Source organism: Tremella mesenterica (genome assembly GCF_000271645.1).
Source record: "Tremella mesenterica DSM 1558 unplaced genomic scaffold TREMEscaffold_1, whole genome shotgun sequence".
Lineage (NCBI taxonomy): Eukaryota > Fungi > Basidiomycota > Tremellomycetes > Tremellales > Tremellaceae > Tremella > Tremella mesenterica.
In genome coordinates, this window is record NW_006711225.1 from 3,269,755 (window position 1) to 3,287,214 (window position 17,460).

The 17,460-nt window shown below is 48.9% G+C and overlaps 10 protein-coding genes across 10 annotated transcripts; 5 read left to right on the forward strand and 5 right to left on the reverse strand.

Annotated features, from left to right (window-relative positions):
• Positions 1-16: 16 nt before the first annotated feature.
• On the reverse strand, positions 17-2,501 carry TREMEDRAFT_25743 (uncharacterized protein; the record flags this gene model as incomplete). Its single annotated transcript, XM_007000606.1, has 4 exons — positions 17-350; positions 501-1,417; positions 1,461-1,547; positions 1,590-2,501. Coding segments are annotated over 4 exons (2,250 nt in total), but the record flags the coding sequence as incomplete, so codon positions are not given.
• Positions 2,502-2,755: 254 nt separating this feature from the next.
• TREMEDRAFT_70833 (uncharacterized protein) lies at positions 2,756-3,888 on the forward strand. The gene is made up of 4 exons (XM_007001985.1): positions 2,756-2,815; positions 3,080-3,222; positions 3,359-3,569; positions 3,724-3,888. Exons 1-4 carry the CDS (start codon positions 2,793-2,795, stop codon positions 3,836-3,838), a joined length of 492 nt encoding a protein of 163 aa, XP_007002047.1. The 5' UTR covers positions 2,756-2,792; the 3' UTR covers positions 3,839-3,888.
• A 1,615-nt stretch (positions 3,889-5,503) lies between these two features.
• On the reverse strand, positions 5,504-7,390 carry TREMEDRAFT_42023 (uncharacterized protein). Its single transcript, XM_007000919.1, has 10 exons — positions 7,263-7,390; positions 7,112-7,215; positions 6,949-7,029; positions 6,887-6,904; positions 6,784-6,837; positions 6,513-6,606; positions 6,214-6,361; positions 5,958-6,093; positions 5,744-5,829; positions 5,504-5,696 (listed from the first exon to the last, which is right to left on the reverse strand). The coding sequence occupies exons 1-10, from the start codon at positions 7,282-7,284 to the stop codon at positions 5,588-5,590; spliced, it is 852 nt and encodes a 283-aa protein (XP_007000981.1). The 5' UTR covers positions 7,285-7,390; the 3' UTR covers positions 5,504-5,587.
• Positions 7,391-7,854: 464 nt separating this feature from the next.
• Positions 7,855-8,340, forward strand: TREMEDRAFT_24796 (uncharacterized protein; the record flags this gene model as incomplete). Its single annotated transcript, XM_007000483.1, has 3 exons — positions 7,855-7,951; positions 7,999-8,082; positions 8,126-8,340. The coding sequence occupies 3 exons, from the start codon at positions 7,855-7,857 to the stop codon at positions 8,338-8,340; spliced, it is 396 nt and encodes a 131-aa protein (XP_007000545.1).
• Positions 8,341-8,469: 129 nt separating this feature from the next.
• Positions 8,470-9,616, reverse strand: TREMEDRAFT_67095 (uncharacterized protein; the record flags this gene model as incomplete). Its single annotated transcript, XM_007001856.1, has 7 exons — positions 8,470-8,558; positions 8,785-8,888; positions 8,934-9,068; positions 9,121-9,203; positions 9,251-9,271; positions 9,364-9,513; positions 9,560-9,616. The coding sequence occupies 7 exons, from the start codon at positions 9,614-9,616 to the stop codon at positions 8,470-8,472; spliced, it is 639 nt and encodes a 212-aa protein (XP_007001918.1).
• A 331-nt stretch (positions 9,617-9,947) lies between these two features.
• Positions 9,948-12,107, forward strand: TREMEDRAFT_12890 (uncharacterized protein; the record flags this gene model as incomplete). Its single annotated transcript, XM_007000342.1, has 5 exons — positions 9,948-10,577; positions 10,622-10,840; positions 10,887-11,009; positions 11,054-11,251; positions 11,295-12,107. Coding segments are annotated over 5 exons (1,983 nt in total), but the record flags the coding sequence as incomplete, so codon positions are not given.
• A 159-nt stretch (positions 12,108-12,266) lies between these two features.
• TREMEDRAFT_24399 (uncharacterized protein) lies at positions 12,267-12,789 on the reverse strand (the record flags this gene model as incomplete). The annotated part of the gene is made up of 3 exons (XM_007000431.1): positions 12,267-12,369; positions 12,420-12,498; positions 12,717-12,789. Coding segments are annotated over 3 exons (255 nt in total), but the record flags the coding sequence as incomplete, so codon positions are not given.
• Positions 12,790-13,431: 642 nt separating this feature from the next.
• Positions 13,432-14,183, forward strand: TREMEDRAFT_18225 (uncharacterized protein; the record flags this gene model as incomplete). Its single annotated transcript, XM_007000370.1, has 2 exons — positions 13,432-13,874; positions 13,922-14,183. Coding segments are annotated over 2 exons (705 nt in total), but the record flags the coding sequence as incomplete, so codon positions are not given.
• A 736-nt stretch (positions 14,184-14,919) lies between these two features.
• Positions 14,920-15,615, forward strand: TREMEDRAFT_59017 (uncharacterized protein; the record flags this gene model as incomplete). Its single annotated transcript, XM_007001417.1, has 6 exons — positions 14,920-14,923; positions 14,973-15,024; positions 15,169-15,222; positions 15,270-15,339; positions 15,399-15,468; positions 15,512-15,615. 6 exons carry the CDS (start codon positions 14,920-14,922, stop codon positions 15,613-15,615), a joined length of 354 nt encoding a protein of 117 aa, XP_007001479.1.
• A 602-nt stretch (positions 15,616-16,217) lies between these two features.
• Positions 16,218-17,137, reverse strand: TREMEDRAFT_59018 (uncharacterized protein; the record flags this gene model as incomplete). The annotated part of the gene is made up of 4 exons (XM_007001418.1): positions 16,218-16,223; positions 16,289-16,509; positions 16,652-16,903; positions 17,038-17,137. 4 exons carry the CDS (start codon positions 17,135-17,137, stop codon positions 16,218-16,220), a joined length of 579 nt encoding a protein of 192 aa, XP_007001480.1.
• Positions 17,138-17,460: the final 323 nt, after the last annotated feature.

Here is a 17,460-nt window from a genome sequence, read left to right on the forward strand (position 1 = left end):
GAATGACCACTATCTCTCAAACTTCTAAACCATCCATATCCTCAGCCGTAGCATCCATTCTCACCTTCCTCTTCTTTGCCCTTTCACCGCCACCGTCATCCGTCAAAAACCTCGCATCCCTACTTGCCTTCTCCCTTAGACCTGACACATCCACCTCATCATCTTCTTTGGCCCATTGAATCACCAAATGTCTTCCTAGCAAATGGGTGTGTTTCAGTGCGTCCATAGCACGCTGAGCTTCGACGTGGGTTGTAAACTCCAGAAAAGCAAATCCACGAGAAGAATGAGCTCCGGATGCGGACAGAGTGGGCTTCTTGGGTACTCGAAGGGATTTGACCTGACCATAGGCGCTATGAGTTAGCTTGCATCCCTCGCTACCGACACTCTTTCGTACATCGGGATCTCTTGAGTCGACGCATTAGGCCAGGGGAGGCAGCAGTGATTGACAGACTGGGAAAACCAGCGAGGCAGTGAGAGTGATGAATCATTGAAGAACTTACGAAAACAACTCCTTGACTTCCTTCTTGGTGGCTTCGAACGGCAGATTCTTCACCAATAATTTAGTCCCCTTCGATTTCCCCTTCATTTCACCCCCTTTCTCTTCCTTCTGCACGTCCTCAACTCCCCTCTGAGCAAACTTAACTTCCAACTTCTTTCCGTCCACTTCGAATCCATCCAATCCCGGTAAAGCTTTACTAGCCGCTTCTTTGGTCTTGAATCCCACGAAGCCATACCCCATCGATAGTCTCTCTCCTGGCCGTTTCGGATCTGGTTTTGTCTGTACACGAACGAAAGAATACCCTGGTATGGCAAATAAGACGGATATCAAGCGTTCTGTGGTTGTTGCAAACGAGAGATTCTTCAAGAACAGCGTGGACCCGGCTTCGTCCGACGGATCAGGGGCATCTTTGGAGGCATTTTCAACTCTTTCTGTCAATTCCAGTGCAACATCAGTCACCTTCGTCACTGTGGGACCCGTTGTAGGTTCCTTGTCAAGGAACATCCCTACTGGGCCTTTCTCGAGATATAGAACAGCATTTCCCAGACGTCGGTAAGACAGCGCTTTGAACGCTTTTCCAGCATCAGAAGCATTGACATATTCCACCACTCCTAGAGTGCCAGATGGTGGAAGTAACAATCGCTTGATTTCCCCGTGCGGCGAGAAAAGATCAGTGAGGGTATGTTGAGAGGTACCGAAGGGTATGTTCTTGATTAATAAGATTGTTTGTGAACGAGGTGTACGAGGGGAGAGTGCTTCAATCACAATGCCTTGTTCTTCGAAATATCGTTTTGTCTCTTCAATCACGTGCGTCTCCGCAAGCGCAAGCTTCACAGCGGCATTTCCATCATCCCCATTGAGAAGCTCAGCTTTGGATATGCCCATACGTTGAGCCACTGAGGCTGCTACGGCATCGCTCTACTTTGTCAGCTGCTATCAGACAGAGGAAAACATTACTGACATTCATATACAAAGAGGCCCAGTTCACTCCTTTAGCACTTTGTTCTTTCCGTTTTGTTTCGACACCCTTCTTGACATCCCCCTTTCCCTGTTTGACCTTTCCTAGAACGTCCCCTTCAACCACACCGACCACTCCGCTTACTTCATGTCCAGGCCTAGCGCGACCAGGAAGAACATGTAATAACCTTCCCTGAAAAGTCGTCTTGTCCAATTCTCTGAAAGCTGAGAGAGCGTCTTCTGGACGACGAAACAAGACGAATGCTGTTCCTAATGGTTGGCCGGCGGGCGAGAGAGGAAGATGGACTTGGTCCACCTGACCAAATCGAGAGAAGTGGGTTTCGAGATCAGAAGTAGTGGTAACGAAGGGTAAGTTACGTACGAAGAGTCGACTTGTGGAGAGGATTAATCGTTCGTCCGGACCAACGTCAGATTCGTCGGCAGCAGGGACTTCGTACTGCGTGTCTCCTACCTCCTCTGCATCCAACGCCACATCCGTTTTCTGCCGTTGTCGTAGCCATTCAGCATCGTCATCTACCGCCATCACCTCAGCATCCGCGGAGGGTGCCGCATCATCGGATTGCTGGGGTGGTTGTCTAGCTTTTCTCTCCTTCTTGCTTTTCATTCCATCCACCTTCCAGCCGTCGTCTCCAGGGACAGCAGGAGACTTCGAAGAGCTAGCAGCCGCTCCGTTACCCTTCATCACTTCCATGAACTCCTTTAACTTGCCATCCGCCACCACATTTTCCTTGAGGTCCGTGGCAACTGGAGGTTTCCGTGCTTGGAAAGATTTTACCTCAAGGGGTCGTTCCCGTACTACCTCCACCTTGACCTTCCCACCGCCAAACACATATGTATCGTCAAACCATGACTGCACCTTGGCAGCATCTTCAGGCGATTTGAACCCTGCAAAGGCGAAGCGCCGCTTGGGGTTGACCCGAGTGTCAGTGATGACGATGTCAGAGAGCGAAGCAGGGGAGGCGAGAGATTTGGAGAAAGATTCAGGAGTTATGGTCGGCGGAAGATTCCGAAATATCAGGCGTGACCTGAAAGTCAGCTTTTGCAATCTTGTCGAGTTCCTCCACAGATACTCACATGTTGTAGAATATTTGGCAGGTCGCAGATCTGATGTGCCCGAAGACAAGGTTTCATACAACTTTCATTTTCCCACGGTTGTTTTCAAGTATGTTTCGAAGGTATCGGTGATAAGCATCTTTCGGCGATAAATCTTCTACTCTTTGGGCCCTCCGAAGTGCCACATCGTCTTATCCGCGGCGTGAGCTCGTCGACTGTCTTTCTCGCAAGTCAGCTCTAACCCTTCTCAACATCGACCAATATGCCGGGTGTACGTGATATCAGGTGAGTCTTGCTTGTCTGGTCTCTAGGATCGTTGGTCAACATTTGTTACCCCTGGAATGGACAGAGGGTAGAGCGTGTCAGCTTTTGCGGAGCAAGTCAACGGCCATACGATATTCGTAGACCATTGGCTGCAGGAACCATGGCTTGGTCCATGCTCGTTTATTCTTCCTAGAGGCGCCTTATGTTGATAGTCGTGGGAGGAAGAAGAGAAGCTAGCAAAGGACAAGGGAATCTGTTCGGAATAGATCTTGCTGACTATTCCAGCGCCGAGGCGTTCATCAAAGCCTACTCATCTCATTTGAAGCGATCCGGTAAACTCGAAATCCCCACATGGGTCGATATCGTGAAGACCGGTCATCACAAGGAGTTAGCGCCATATGACCCCGATTGGTTCTACGTCAGAGCCGGTACGTGCTCTTCGAATGTCTCACCACCCCTTCTTAACTTATCTTGCTGTCCGTTATCCCGTCACTATTGTCTCCAAACTGGGTATCTATCAATACATGATTGAGAATTTCGCTGGATGGCATGCTAATTTGCTAGCTGCTATCGCTCGTCACATCTACCTCCGAAAGTCCGTTGGTGTCGGTGCCCTCGCCAAGCTGCACGGCAGCGCTTACCGCCGCGGCACCCGACCTTCGCACCACTCCAACGCGGCGACAGGTGTTCAACGGAATGTCGTGCAGGCTTTAGAGAAGATTGGTGTGCTCGAGATAGCTCCTAACGGTGGCCGAAAGATTAGCCAGGATGGCATGTGAGTTTCGACCTCTGTTGTTGGAATCACCCAATCCCCCGCATCGCGCCTGCCTCACACTTTCGGGACTATCTGTATTTTACGGGATTAGTGTTCGGATGTCTTCTGCTGCATTCTTCATTCCAGGGACACTGTGACCATTGCTGACTGGTAGGCGTGATCTTGACCGTATTGCGACCGCTGTGCTGGAGCAGGAGCGTGAGGAAGAAGAAGAGGAAGAAGAGGAGGAGGAGGAGGAAGCTGAGGAGGAGAACGAGGATGACGAGTAGTTGTTCGCCATTAGTCTGATTACGAGACAATTCGCATTTTCGAACCGTAACTTTCTACTGACCACCTTACCTGGCCTTGCTTCATGAGTCATTGGGAGACTGAAGGAGAGGAAGAGGGCAGGAAAGGAGGGCGAGTGCCTTTTGCGCCACTAATGATGGTGGCCCAAGCTCACCTTTTGATTAGTCTTTGATGGCTTTCATCGCCTGTCTTTTCTGGTTTTGCCACTGATTGCATACTCTTTTTCTCGAATCACTGACAATACTTCACGCCAGAGCACACATCCGAGGATCATGTCCTCTCGATTTCATCCGATGGACTACCACTCTGCTCAGCTACCTCGACCCCACACCTTCGTACCTACCGCAGTCAGTCTATCGTCTCAACCTCTGATGGACATCCCGTCCGTCATCGACGGTCATTGGACATGGCAGCAAGTTTATGGTGATTCGAGCCTGTCATCTCGTATTCATCATCACTCTCATTCACCTGATCTCGATCCTGTCATCCACGTTCACCAACCCACCCAAGCACCTGCCCATCCTTCCGATTCGTATGTCAAGGCATCCCCACATTTGCCGCTTCAACGTCTCGAAGATCTGCCCAGTCGCAATGATGATACCCCTGCCCGTCTACATCATCCTCAACAAAGATACCCTCAACCCGCGTGGATTGTCTATTCCAGCTCCTCCGATCACATACGTGAGACATGAGCAGCGCGAACTTCTCGCCATTTGAGAGAAAGTAGTGAGCAATCTGGCAGAGGACAAAGCGTCAGTCCTCCTCCTATACCCCCTCGACCAATCGATTCACCAAAGTATGAGCGACCCTTTGTACCATTAGGTCCTCGACAGCCTCGTAGGGTCACTGTTCCTCTTCCATCCCAATCGACTTCCATTACCCTCGAACCGAATCAAGATCCCACATCTCACTTGTCCCGCATACATGTGACCCCACCGGGATATATCGATCTCCCATCCGCCTCCTTCATACCATCATCTGAGGTACTGTCTCCGACTCCCAAGTCGTACGTCGGATACTTTGGTCCTCCCTCACCTCACCGTCTCAGTCCAGGAACTGTTCGTTCCCTCGAAGCGCTGGTGGATGATGATGCGTTGGCTACTTTGGTGCGTTCAGCTGGGTGGGACTTAGGTATCGACAAAACTCTCCCGCCCCCACCGGTACCGACGAAGAAGATGGAGAAGGAACGTCCCTCTATATTTGGCTTGTTTGACGGTGTGGAGCAACGTCCGGGGATAAGGACGCGGAAGAGTGAGGAGAGGAGAGTGAGGGTTGTGGAACATGTTCGGATACCCTCTGTGTCGGGGGAGCTTCTAGATCACTTTCTTACCGAGGGAGAAGACGTATTGGCAGATGGGAAAGAAGGAGTTGAGAAAATGGGAATGGGAACGGGGTCGGGTATGTTGAAGGTTTTGGACAGGAAGGAGGGAAACGGTCAGTTGTCGAAGCAAGGAGAGAAAGCAGGTTTGCAGGGATCAGCTAGGGGAGGTAGAGGTGGTAAAGTGACTATGGTACGAGAGGTGTGGTCGAATCTCAACGATAACGTATCTGTCCATCCGCCATCAACAATTGAACTTCAGACCAAGGGTCGGCGAGTGTCACAGGGGAGACTTAAGCCATTGATAGAGAAGTACGAGAAAGGGTTTATGGTGTGATCTTCTCTAGATGCATCGTGTGGATCTCGTGTTATCTACAAACTATCTTTTATCAGTAAGTATGCTGATCACACCTCACACGGTCTTGACTGCTCCAGCAAGAGCTTGGACGACCTCTTCAGTGTCCTTGACAGCTTCCCAGCTTGGACGAGGAACCTCCATGAATTGTACAGCTCTACCGAAGCTGTAGACATTCAGCCTAATTTCTTATGTATGTGAAAAGGAACGTACGTTATTCCACCTAGACGAGAAACGGGCTTGAGTTTCTCCGGGATCACCACAGGTTGCTCTTTGTCATCATTAAGAACCGTTTCTTTCTATGTCTGTCAGCAATTGTAACTTCGTAATTCATTGTCCTCCCATTGAACGGTAAAGACATTAGGCCATTCAGGCATTATAGGAAACAGCAATAGAAATCAAAAGTGAAGCAAAGTGAATAACGCACTACGTGTATACGCTCAATCTTGCCGATCATGATTGTATGTGTCAAGTTTCCCCCTTTTCCATTCAGTTCATGAGAATGAAGGAGTGTACATTCCAAGCTGACTGCACTCTCTCCTACATAAGGAGGTTTGACCAAACTAATCATTAGCTCAGTTTCCTATCCGTGACTTCACCACTTCAACATCTTTGAAGGTTTCACATTCATCTTGTCTGGAAAGTCATAGCATGAGAAGAGAGTAGATCAGGAGTGAACTCACTCAGACTTGTGTTGAGTAAGCCCAGACAATTTCCATTCGTCAATGTCGCGAGGGGCGTCTATACTTGTATAATTGGCCGCCTCGAGGAATGGTTCGGAGATAATATTAAGGGTGAACTCGCCGGTTTCTTTGATGTTGACAGCAGTATCTATAGTGTCTCAGCAGTGAGATAATCCAAATTGATGTCATATGTGCTCAGAAGCTTCATCCGAATGTCTACGGGTGTTATGCCATGACGTGCGGAAGAATCGACAAGGAGCATGAGAACGGAATATGATGTCATGAGAGGAGAGTGATACCTTTTAGTCCCTTTCCTCCGGGGTTCATAGCGACAGATATCACGATCGCCGGCGGGTCATTGGCAACCATGTTGAAATAAGACATAGGGGCGAGCTATCATCAGCCTAGTCATTTTTAACTCATGTTGATGATTACTCCCTTCTACTTGTCCGGCTATGTCCCTCCTTTGGAAGGGGAGAGCAAAGTTCAGCGAGATGGGCACTGGAATCCGAAGTCTGCGGAGAGGGACGCAGGAACGAAGGATGTAAGAGGACGGGTTAGATATCTTACGTTGTGAATACCATCCAGGGATACAGTGGACAAGAATGCGATAGGTCTTGGGGTCTGATCATTAGCTAAACCATTTCTACCTCGAAAAATAAGTATAAATTACGATAGCAGAGATTAACAGCTGGGTCATTAGCTTCTGATGCAGACGTAATTTGCAGGACATACCTTATAGACCATACCGGTGTCATTCTCCGCAGGGTTGACAGTCAAGCGGGGTACTTTTGGATCGAAATCAGCAGCATTTGGCTATTATCAGTTCAACCCATTTCCTCTCCCTGTTCTTCCTCACAACATTCCACACGGGGTTAGATAGGTTTGAGGAACATACCAGATTGACATTCAAACCATCTCCAGGTTTCCATCCCGGATTGGGAGATTTCGTGAATAAACCAGGATTTCCAGCATCGAAATCAGGTCGAGCAGCTTCTACTTCTAAGTCATGAGCACCATCTCATCTCATAACAGAGAAGAACACGGACCTTTGAACGGAAGCCTTGACATTTTCTCAACTCTGGTAGAGGTGGATAAGAAACGCTGTGAGGAAAAAGTGGGTGATTGGTGAGTGACGAGTCTAGTCTTAAGTAATCTCAGTGGTCGTAGTGAGCTCCTTTGTATCATACTTCAAAAGAGATAGGTAAGGTAATCGTACTTTTCACTCTCATGAGTCAGCGATGGGAATCCGGGGCTCCGACCGGGAGCAAAGATCACCAAAAGACCTCCACTTTGATACCCTCCAAGTCAACCACGCCCGCACTAGGAGTACTGTATTATCTGAGCTGTCTTTCAGGGAGCACCAGTACCGAATACATGTCCATCGATTGCGATCGAAAGGGCAAGAGGAGAGATCTTGACTGCAAGAAGGAGACGTGGAAGAAGGAAAGACAAATAGACGGTGAATAGATGGTCAATTTCGCTTCTTGTTTCCCTTCCCGACAAAAGGGGGTATCCCTAAACGATGACGCCGCGGGGCAGAATGAGTGTATTTTCTGTGATGTTACCAAGGCAAATGGATTCGATGTGATACAAGAGGTAAGTGATCACTAGAGTAGCTTGAGATATCTCATATGTCGTATGATTGACCCCGATCAGACAGAGGAGCTGGTGGTTTTTCGAGATCGATGGTTGAGAGGAAAAGATCATATATTGATCATTCCACGACATCACATAGGTCAGCGTGGATGTACCTGTACCTGACCTCCAAGCTGACGTGTACAGTATCGACGGTTGAAGAGTTGAGACCACACCATCTCCCATTGCGCCAGTCGTCCATCTTGCGACTCAAACTCGTGCTGATGGACAGTACGCACGATGCATGACCTAGGCAGATCGCTATGTCCGGAAGCAGGTGTCAAGATGGGTTATCACATTCCACCTTTTTCTTCCGTCCACCATCTCCACCTGCACGTGATCACACCTCCGTTCACACTCATGGGACGTATGCAATACCCAATCAGACGAGGAGTAGACGGCGGAAAAGGTTGGACCTGGTTTGTGTCTTCCGATCAAGTCGAGACGATTCTGCAACGAGAAGGAAGTATACGACTGGCAGCCAGTTGATGAAGAGACGATATTTGCATACGAATACAACAGCTAGAATGGATCATGCACAGCGCTTATTCTAAAACGTCAAAAGGGGAACACGAACCGAAGGTGGGCAAGAGACTCCAGGAATACACATAACGATGCTCAACCGAGAACGTGAATATTCTTTTTTGACTTTTTTGTCTTCTTGGCATTAAACTCTCGCCATTGACCAATGCGTTCTTCTCTTCTTTCTGAGTATTTGAACAGAAATACAGAGTGACAGAACAGGATGAAGTAAATGTATAAAGGGGGGAAATGCGTGTTAGCTTACGACCCACATGGTTTGAGATGAAAGAGCAAAATTCCAAGTCGATAGACGATTCGTCCTTGGAGGTCGATAATGGCTGACGAGCATCTGGTAAAACTCGTAAGAGACAACTCTACACGATCTGCGGACAGTAGGAAGTGGTGGCTCACCTTCCCAATTATGATGTTCTTCCTGTTTACGTTTCCTCTCGTTCACTTCAGCTTCAACCTTTGCTTTTTCTGCTCCTTCATTGGCGTACGAAACTTTTTGTTTTCTGATGTCAGCTATGTTCCACAAACACAGTAGACTCTCGACGTACCTCCGACGAGCCAGTTCATCCTCTACCAAGATATCTCTAGCCTTCATCCTTACCTGAAGGTCAAATGGGGGTTTGAGATTTTGTAATTTCGGATCGTCATCTGTAATTTTCGTCGAAAAGCCACTACCGAGTATTCTAATCGTCAGTATTCTGGAAATCCAATCATGTAACGATACCTGCTACTCACGATTTGATCACTGTTTCACGTGCGTGTCTCATAATAGCGTCAATTTCTATACGTTTACTATCATCGGAAAGTTGAGCCTCAGCCTATTTAGCGTCAGTCATTGCATGTCCTAGAAGAGAGATAAGCTGACCTTTTTAAGAAAATCAAAAGCCTGTCATGTCAGCGATGTCCATTCGCTGTTCACTCTCGGCAAGGATTGCCGCCACCAGGGAGAAGGGGACGAAAGCAGAGAAAACAACTCACCTTGTCCGCGTCAGGATGAGTAAACTTGTCGGGATGTATCAGCAAGGACTTTTTACGGTACTGCTTTTTCACTTCCGCGGCAGTAGCAGAGACAGGGAGATCCAAGATTTCATACGGGTTGAGTTTGAAAGCCTTAATGATTCTCTCCACCTGAAGGTCAGCGTCAAGCTTTTCGGAGAGACCAGAATCTCCTCACCTCTACCTCTCTTGATAAATCGATAGCATTGCGAGCGAGGATGGCATCGACCGACATACTGTCATCTGATACGGAAAGAATGAAAAAAGTGAGCGTTGAATTGGTAACGTCGAGGATAAGAGAGGTGATCGGAGGAAGGAACCCCTCGGCGTTTTTAGATCAGTGGCGAATGCTTCTCCAGTCCGTCAGCCAGACAAGCGGCCTTCTTAACTCGTTAACAGTCCTCAACGCTTGTGGGGTTGGACTTTGCACATGAGACGGAATGGACGAAATCCTCCGTCGAAAGAAGGTCAAACCTCGTCGCGATCCATCGTCTCAATCCTCTTCTTTACCAAAACGAGACGAAGCAACCTCACACGCTTCGACTTCTGCAGAAGCTTCCTCACCTCCTCGTCCCTCTGACCCATCAAAGATAGTAGAGATCAAACTTTACTCTACCGCCCCTGATGATACCACCCGTTTCAACCTCATGAAATTCAACTATGCTCGTGAATTCGACCCATTGACACTTCCCGACCCACTCTTGACTCGAAAACAACCTGGGGAAAGGATAAAACCTACCATCGCTTTGGATGACAATGGGAATGTCATCGGCAAGTATGTGTATGACAACAATGGGAAACTTCTACTTGGAGCAGATGGACGACCAATCATCGAGCACATAGAGACGATGGATGTGAACCTTGTGGGACAAGCAAAAGGTGTGCAAGAGGGATCAGGATCCAGGAGAAAGTTTCGTAATACTGCTAGAGAGGTGTTTCATCAAGATGTTGAAACTGTCAAGTTAAAGAGGGAAGAGGCACAGCCGTGGGTCCTCGAAGCTAAGACACCCAGAGAGAAACCTCCTATTCCAGAACATTGGGTGGGTAGAATGGTGGAGGGGTCGACGCTTCCGATGGTTCTGTTCGTGAACGAGGGTAAAAACGACGGTTTCAGTGTCGTCCCTTTAGGAAGAACATATAGGTTTAATCCGGAACGTCCGTTCAAAGTACTTGATTCAGACGAGGCGAACAAACTGGTTCGTCTAGCGTTCGCCACAACGAGTTCTCTACTGACGAACAGTTCGAATTCCAGGCCAAAAATAAATTTGTTGACCGGTGGAGTCAAAGACCTGACGGAGCATCTTCCGTCGCTCAAATCAAACCTGAACCTGGAATGGATAATCGGGCCGCGAGAATAGAGCAGCGTGTTCTACAAAAACATGGGGAATCTAGCACATCTCGTGTTAAAGTGGAACGTTACGAGGATGATTATTTGAGGGAAGGACGAGCAGTTCAACTGGTTAGTAGGCAAATTGTTTGATAATTGACGTCTTACTCATGATCAGGGCGTGGAAGGTGGTATAGATGAAGAACTTGATTTTGACGCCAACGAGCATTTTCAAGATGACGACGATGTGAATGATTTCCATCGTAATGACGAAGAAGAAGAAGAGGCCAAGCTTCAAGAAGTAAGCTTTATTCTGTATATCCATCGCACTGAGCTGAGACGTAGGAAAAACTCAAGAAAGAATTCAGAATGGCCAATGCGAACGTTGGCGATAAACCTCAAATTGATTCCGGTTCAGACTCCGATGACTTGTTTGGAGATAAGGAACAAAAATTGACTCAAGAGGGTAAACGAGTTCGAAAGATGATGCGTAAACGTGGTGAGAAGGGGGATGAAGAGTTATGGAGATCTTCTTCATCTTCCGTCAGTCATTATTCTCTTCACTAGACTCATGCTGATGGAATAGGAGAGTGATAGCGAGTCGGATTCTGTGAAAACGGAAAAGAAAGAGACCGACGACAAAGACACAGATAAGGAAAAAGGACTGGAAACTTCTGCCGCTGAGAAAGAAGTCAGATCTAGGGCGAATTCCAGAGGTCCAAACAATGGTCGTCCCACCGCTTCTCCCTCTCGTCGCTCTCATACCCCAGCTGTGACGTCTCAACCTGGGTCTGGTGCCGCTCTGGTGGCTCAACGTGCTACGGGTCAAGATACTCCCCATCGGTCTCGCGGAAACAGTCCCATTTCACGATCACGGACCCCTACGGATGCTCGCAGTGCGTCTCCCACTCCTCGAGGTGTCTCTCCCAGTCTTTCTGGGGCAGTGTCACCTTCGAAGACCCGACCAACTCAGAAGAGCCGTGATTCCAGCTCAAAATCACAATCTCCCAATCTCGAATCCGCCAGTGCGCAAGGGTCATCGTCAGCCCTCCAACCTGGAACGGGAACTTCGAATAAACGGAAAACCTCACCGACACCTCCTTTCCCCAGCGACAACCGATTGAACAAAAAGAAAAAGCGATTGTCAGCCACTCCCACACCTGGCCCGGAAGTGGAGCCGTTCGAAGGCATGATCACTCCTCAAGAGGTGGTCGCCTGGTTCAAAGAGGTTGGTAAATCTCACACAGGAGTAGCAATGAACGATCTTGTTTTAGGTTTCAAAAAACGTATATTGGCGAGTGGGGATAAGAAGGATGAACAGCAGAAAATGTTTTTGAGTAGCGTGAGAAGCGTCACAGAACAAGGGGACGGTAAGATGATGCGTCTGAGACCAGAGTATCTGTAAAACTCGAATATGTCATATGAAGTCTCATGTCATCGTCTGCGTGCAACCTCTCCTGCCGATCACCATCTCGTATTGTCAGTGGATGAGTACGCAGAGGCAAGTGAAGACGGGGCACGGATGTCATACGGCGCTACCCATGAGCAACTAGCTGAACTAAGCCTCGGCCTTGACCTTCTTGATCGCGGCTCCACCCTCACGGAAACCGTTCTTGAACCGACGGTTGACGCTCTTGAGGTGCTTCATGCGGCCGGTACCGCTAGTAGGTTAGACGATATTCTCACCAAGGATGGGAGTAAGACTACTCACGTCGTCTTTCTCCTCTTGGCTTTGAGACCCCAGTTGTAGCTCCTCAACTTGGCGCTTGGGTATCCGCATTGGGCGCATTCTGAGGTGTCAGTCATCAGCATTCCCCAGCCCGACCCAGCCTCCGATTGAGTGACATGCCAATGTTGCCTCGAATAAGAAGGCGTTCAGCTCAACACCTTCAAACCCACTTTACTATGAGAGCGCGGCATTCGGTTGCTCAGGTGAACGTGTGACCTAGGATGGGCACGATGGAAAGAATTGAAGGAAAGAGAAAACCGAAATGAGGAATCTACTAACCATGGTGCTGTTTGTGGAAAGACCTCTTCCCACACCTTCTACAAAGAGTGTGGGACTTAGTGTGACGTTTACCACTACAGCTCAGCTTCACTCCTTTTTAACAGAGTATCTCACTCACAGAGACGGTGTACCCTGTATTGCAAATGGACCAGGTCAACCAAGGGGGGACCTTCCGTCAGCCTTTTCAAGGTGAGTGAGCATTCTTACTGACCTTACTCTGAGAATGTCAGCGTGAGGTCAACTCTGAGAATGGGGGGAGCTTACCATCTTGACGTATTTTGCAGGTTGAGAAAGAGGAAGAGAGAAGATTTGGAGAGAAGAGGAGGGTTGGAAAGAAACGCCGATAAGTCGGGAATTTCGTGTGGCACTTAGAGATTACACGTCACAATTTCACTTTTGGAAGTGATAAGCTTCTCTGTGTGTCGTTTCTTTATTTGCTCCCCCATAATATACTGACATTGTTTGAAATGTGGTTCAGCCAATTCAGCCCCAAAGCCAGAAGCTCTGAACACACGATCGGATAGCGTATGGCGACGAACTCAGCAGTTCAGCAAGCGGCGAGCGGCATACACATATAAATCTTCGCTGCATGGGCACAATTCATTCAACAAGCAGATGATCCCGCGATAGCAACAGGATATTCTTCTACCGCTACGGGGCTCAACCGCGACTTGGAGGACGCTTCGAAGCCATGTCGACTTCATCGTCGCTCAACCCAATACCGTCTTTACCCCCCCTCCGCTCCTTCGCTCTTACTCACATCCTCTACGACCCTTCACATCCCTTATCTATCCCCTTCACCCTCCTCACTCTCACCCCAATATTCATATTCGTCTCTTACCTGACCTTGTTGATCTTCACACGACGCATATCGGTCCTGCTGCTCGGTCTGGGACAAATCGGTAACGAATTCCTTAATCTCGTGTTGAAACGGATTTGGAGGAGTGAACGACCCTACAAAGGTTTAGGAGAAGTTGGGCATGGATATGGTATGCCAAGTAGTCATTCACAAGCTGCTGGATTTACCTTCGCATGGGCTATTGGATATGCTCTCACATCCGGAGTTCGGTACGATCGTGAGACCTCCCTTGGAAAAGTGAGACGACGGGTGTATATTGCTGGATGTGGTTTATGGAGTATACTAGTCGCTTATTCAAGGTAAACTGGATGTAAAAACAAAAAGGCGAGGAGGCTGATTCCGTCAGATGGCATCTTCATTATCATACTCCCGAACAAGTCGTGGTGGGTTATGGAGCCGGTATGATCGCCGGAGGATTGTATTTCCTTATCACAGAGTTGATCCCGCTGTATCACCCTCGTTCTCTTCCCGCACGTTTGAGGGGTTTCGTAGAGCACCTTTGGACGGGGATTGGGGGTTTGGGCGGATACGTACTTGGTGGGGCAGAAGGAGGTTGGGGGGAAGGATGGATGTTGGAGAATCAGATTGTTCCCAAGGATGAGGACAAGGTTAAATCATCATAGCATCATCACCAATTGTACGCACGTATGCAGGTTTACTCAGATGATCAGATGAATACTCCAGTGTACCATTGTTACTCCAGCGCGGGAAAGTACTGTAGTAAGTACAAGGCTTCCAGCTTCGAGGACAGAGTCGCCAATCACCAATCGCCAAGCGCCACGTCACACTATGCCCATCGGCCGTCGCAGTCTATTCTCAGCACAAGCGACAATCAGGCACAGGGTCCGTCACGTCATGTCAATCTGCGCTTGACATTCCTTGGTTCCTTTGGTCCTTTGGGGTATTGTTCTTTGAAGGGACCCTTGTAGAGTTGTCGGAGAACTGAGTCTCATGTTGGTCGAAGAGTAAGATTGAACATTGTCTCTTTGACACGACAGGAGGAGTGTTGCTATGCAATCTGTTTCACCCCCCTAACATCGCTTCATATATGCATACGGTAGCAGGGTACCCTGGAAACCTCATGGCTGTGCTCGATCGAGCAGTGCGACATCAAAGGAAAAGGAATCGTCACATTCACACGTTTCAGGGCTCGGACCTCTTCCTCCTCTGATCCTCTGACGTCGCTCCTTGTCTGCGCAAGAGGAGGTTCGTGCAGAGGTGGAGTCAGAATCCACTGATCCACTGAAAGATATATAAAGCCATCCATCCCCCCTTCTTCTTCTCAACAATTCATACCAAAAATCTCACACTCATCCCTTTATTAAACAGCGTCAATAGAACAATATGGGTGCGTCACGAGTCTTGATAGCGTCCACATCGCAGCAGCTGATATTCAGACTTCCTCAAATACTTCAACGGCGGTGACTCTTCCGGTCGCGACCAAGTCTAGTAAGTACAATCCCGCTGCGGCTCACCAGGACTCGATCTCCCTTCTCGAGAACCTCCTGTTCCTCACGCAAACGCAAGCTCTCCACCCTCGACTTTTTGACGACATGTCGCTATCTATACCGTCGAACCTTGGCTGATCAGCAGCGAATGTGACCCTCAGGCACCTCACAAAGCCGCTTTCTCGCACGAGCTCATCGGGTAAGTCTATGCCTTACATTCCAGATATCATGAGACTGACGTAGCAGCGGTGCTGCTGCTTTTGAAGCCATGAAGGCGTACGAAGGTCACCTTCAAGCCAACGGCCAGCCTCCAAGCGTGAGTCAGACTCTAAATTACACCACAATATGGCACCGATGATCTCTGCTCACCATCAGCATGCCGTGGCCAAAGAGATCATCGCCGGCTTGGTGGGGGCCGAGATTGACAAACTCGTTGAGACCAAAGGTGAGCCACAAACCATAACCAGCTTTCATCTACTAATGGACAGGTTTGGACGCTTGGGACCAGCACAAGATCGACGCAGCTCGGAAGCACGCCCAGAAGCAAGCCTTCGAGGCCTTTGACCAGTCTGATCACGCTGCGCAGTACTAAGGAAGCTGACGCGGGCAGAAAACCGGTCAAACCAGTCAGGCGCTGTTGAGGAACTGGACGAAACACATGCCATGAGAGAAGCTGGCTTTATGCAGTGAGATGAAAGTATGCAAATGAATGAGAAGCTGTGCTATGCGCCAATCAGGCATGTAAATTCACCTAAATTGTCTATGTTGTCAATGAGGAGGGTAGAGAGGGCGTTGTCCTGGAGGTCTGTCGTCCCTCAATCTCTTTCCCGGAGGACCTGACCCATCATTCCGTCTCTTCAGAGGTCTGCCTTCCGCTCCGTGGGGTCCATTGTATCCGCTGGGATGAGGCGGTCCACCCCTCGGTGCACCTCGTCCTCGGATCATTCCACCTCCAGCTCCCCCTCGGTAGGGTATGGTACCCCTCATAGGACCACCGCGGAATGGTATAGCACCTCTGTGACCAACGTTCATGTGAGGCCGACCAGACCCACGACTACTGAACGGCATATGTGGCTTAGCTCGAATGGGGGGTGCAACGGGTGCTAAAGGACTATGAGGTGCGGCGGGTGGAGGGGAAGCGATATTATTGACTGGATCTGGAGCCATGGACGCGGAATGTCGAGCAGCACGTGCCTAAAGCTCAGTCATCACCCATCATTACATTACCTGACAGAGCAGGAAAGACGGACACAAACTCCACTGACCTTTCTTTTCTCCTCCGCTTCACGAACTCCCGCTTTCTCCTTGTTCGAATAACCTTCCTGCTTGAGACCGGAGTCTAGACGAGCCACTCGGAAGTATTCAGGAGGAAGCAACTGAATTGATTCTTCTATGAGATGTGCAGGAGGGGCTGGGGGTCGAAGGAATTCTGGAACCAGAGGAATAAGTTGGGGGTGATGTTGCTTTTCACCCAGAGGGGTAGGGTCTGTAGTGTCAATTACCCGAATGAGCTGGTGCAAAATACTCCCCGTCAGGCAGGAGATCCATCTCTTATGATAGAGTGTTTGCACGACAAAGGGCCGTAGTAGAAAAGAGTCGATGAAACATATGTAGACGGACAAACTCACCGATGACGTCCTCAAGCAAATGGGAATATCCTTTCTCCAACTTTGCTCGTTTTTTTTTCTTAGCTGTACCCTTCATCTTCCCTCCCTCGTCGTCCGAGTTGATTTCTCCCCCGACTGCTCCTCCATCACCGGAGATAGTCACATCTTCCGAAATCGGATCAGCGAAAGGCTTCACGTAAGTGTCGTATAGGGGGTCTAGATGAAGCAAAGAGATGAGATCGAGTGAACTATGAAGGTGTTTGAGAGGAGGGGCTGAACATCAGTACAGACTCCCTGTACAATCGCTCATAGAATCAAGGGTCCTCCCTCTGAGGATAGTCAACGGATCTGCACCGGAAGAGGGGCAGAACTCTATGTATCATGACATCAAAGTGGCAACGACTCACCATCCCATTCGGGGAGAATCAGCCTCGTTGTACTCGTCTTCATGGCATCAGGCGCTTCAACGAAGAGATCTGGTGGTGTCGTGGGTGTTCCCGCGGTCATGATGATATTATGGGGAAGATTGGGTTCTGGTTTCACCGGATGGGGGTGAAGGGAAGGAGACCGACTACTCTCTCCATTCTGCACGATGTTCATGGGCTTCTTGACGAGCTTTTCTTAGATATACAGAGAATACGATGGACAGTCGACGTCACAAGAGATAGAGGAGGCGAGTAGATTATTGTTTGTCCAAGCAAAGTGTCGAGTGAAGGTTTATGGAAGACAAAGCAGCAAAGGCAGTTCCCTACGGGAGTTCTTGGCCATAAGCGGCGATCACCGCTTTTTTGCTTTTCAGGAAATCCAATTGACTTCTCTAGGTGAGCGCG

Bases quoted from the DNA above. Each gene is read 5' to 3' on its own strand.
- TREMEDRAFT_70833 (XM_007001985.1), top strand. From the start codon at position 2,793: ATGCCGGGTGTACGTGATATCAG. The intron at 2,816-3,079 runs GTGAGTCTTGCT...TGACTATTCCAG, and splicing joins CCGGGTGTACGTGATATCAG to CGCCGAGGCGTTCATCAAAG. The intron at 3,570-3,723 runs GTGAGTTTCGAC...GCTGACTGGTAG, and splicing joins AAGATTAGCCAGGATGGCAT to GCGTGATCTTGACCGTATTG.
- TREMEDRAFT_42023 (XM_007000919.1), bottom strand. From the start codon at position 7,284: ATGTCAAGGCTTCCGTTCAAAG. The intron at 6,362-6,512 runs GTATCACTCTCC...GAGACACTATAG, and splicing joins CGGAGGAAAGGGACTAAAAG to ATACTGCTGTCAACATCAAA. The intron at 5,697-5,743 runs GTACGTTCCTTT...GAATGTCTACAG, and splicing joins TCTCGTCTAGGTGGAATAAC to CTTCGGTAGAGCTGTACAAT.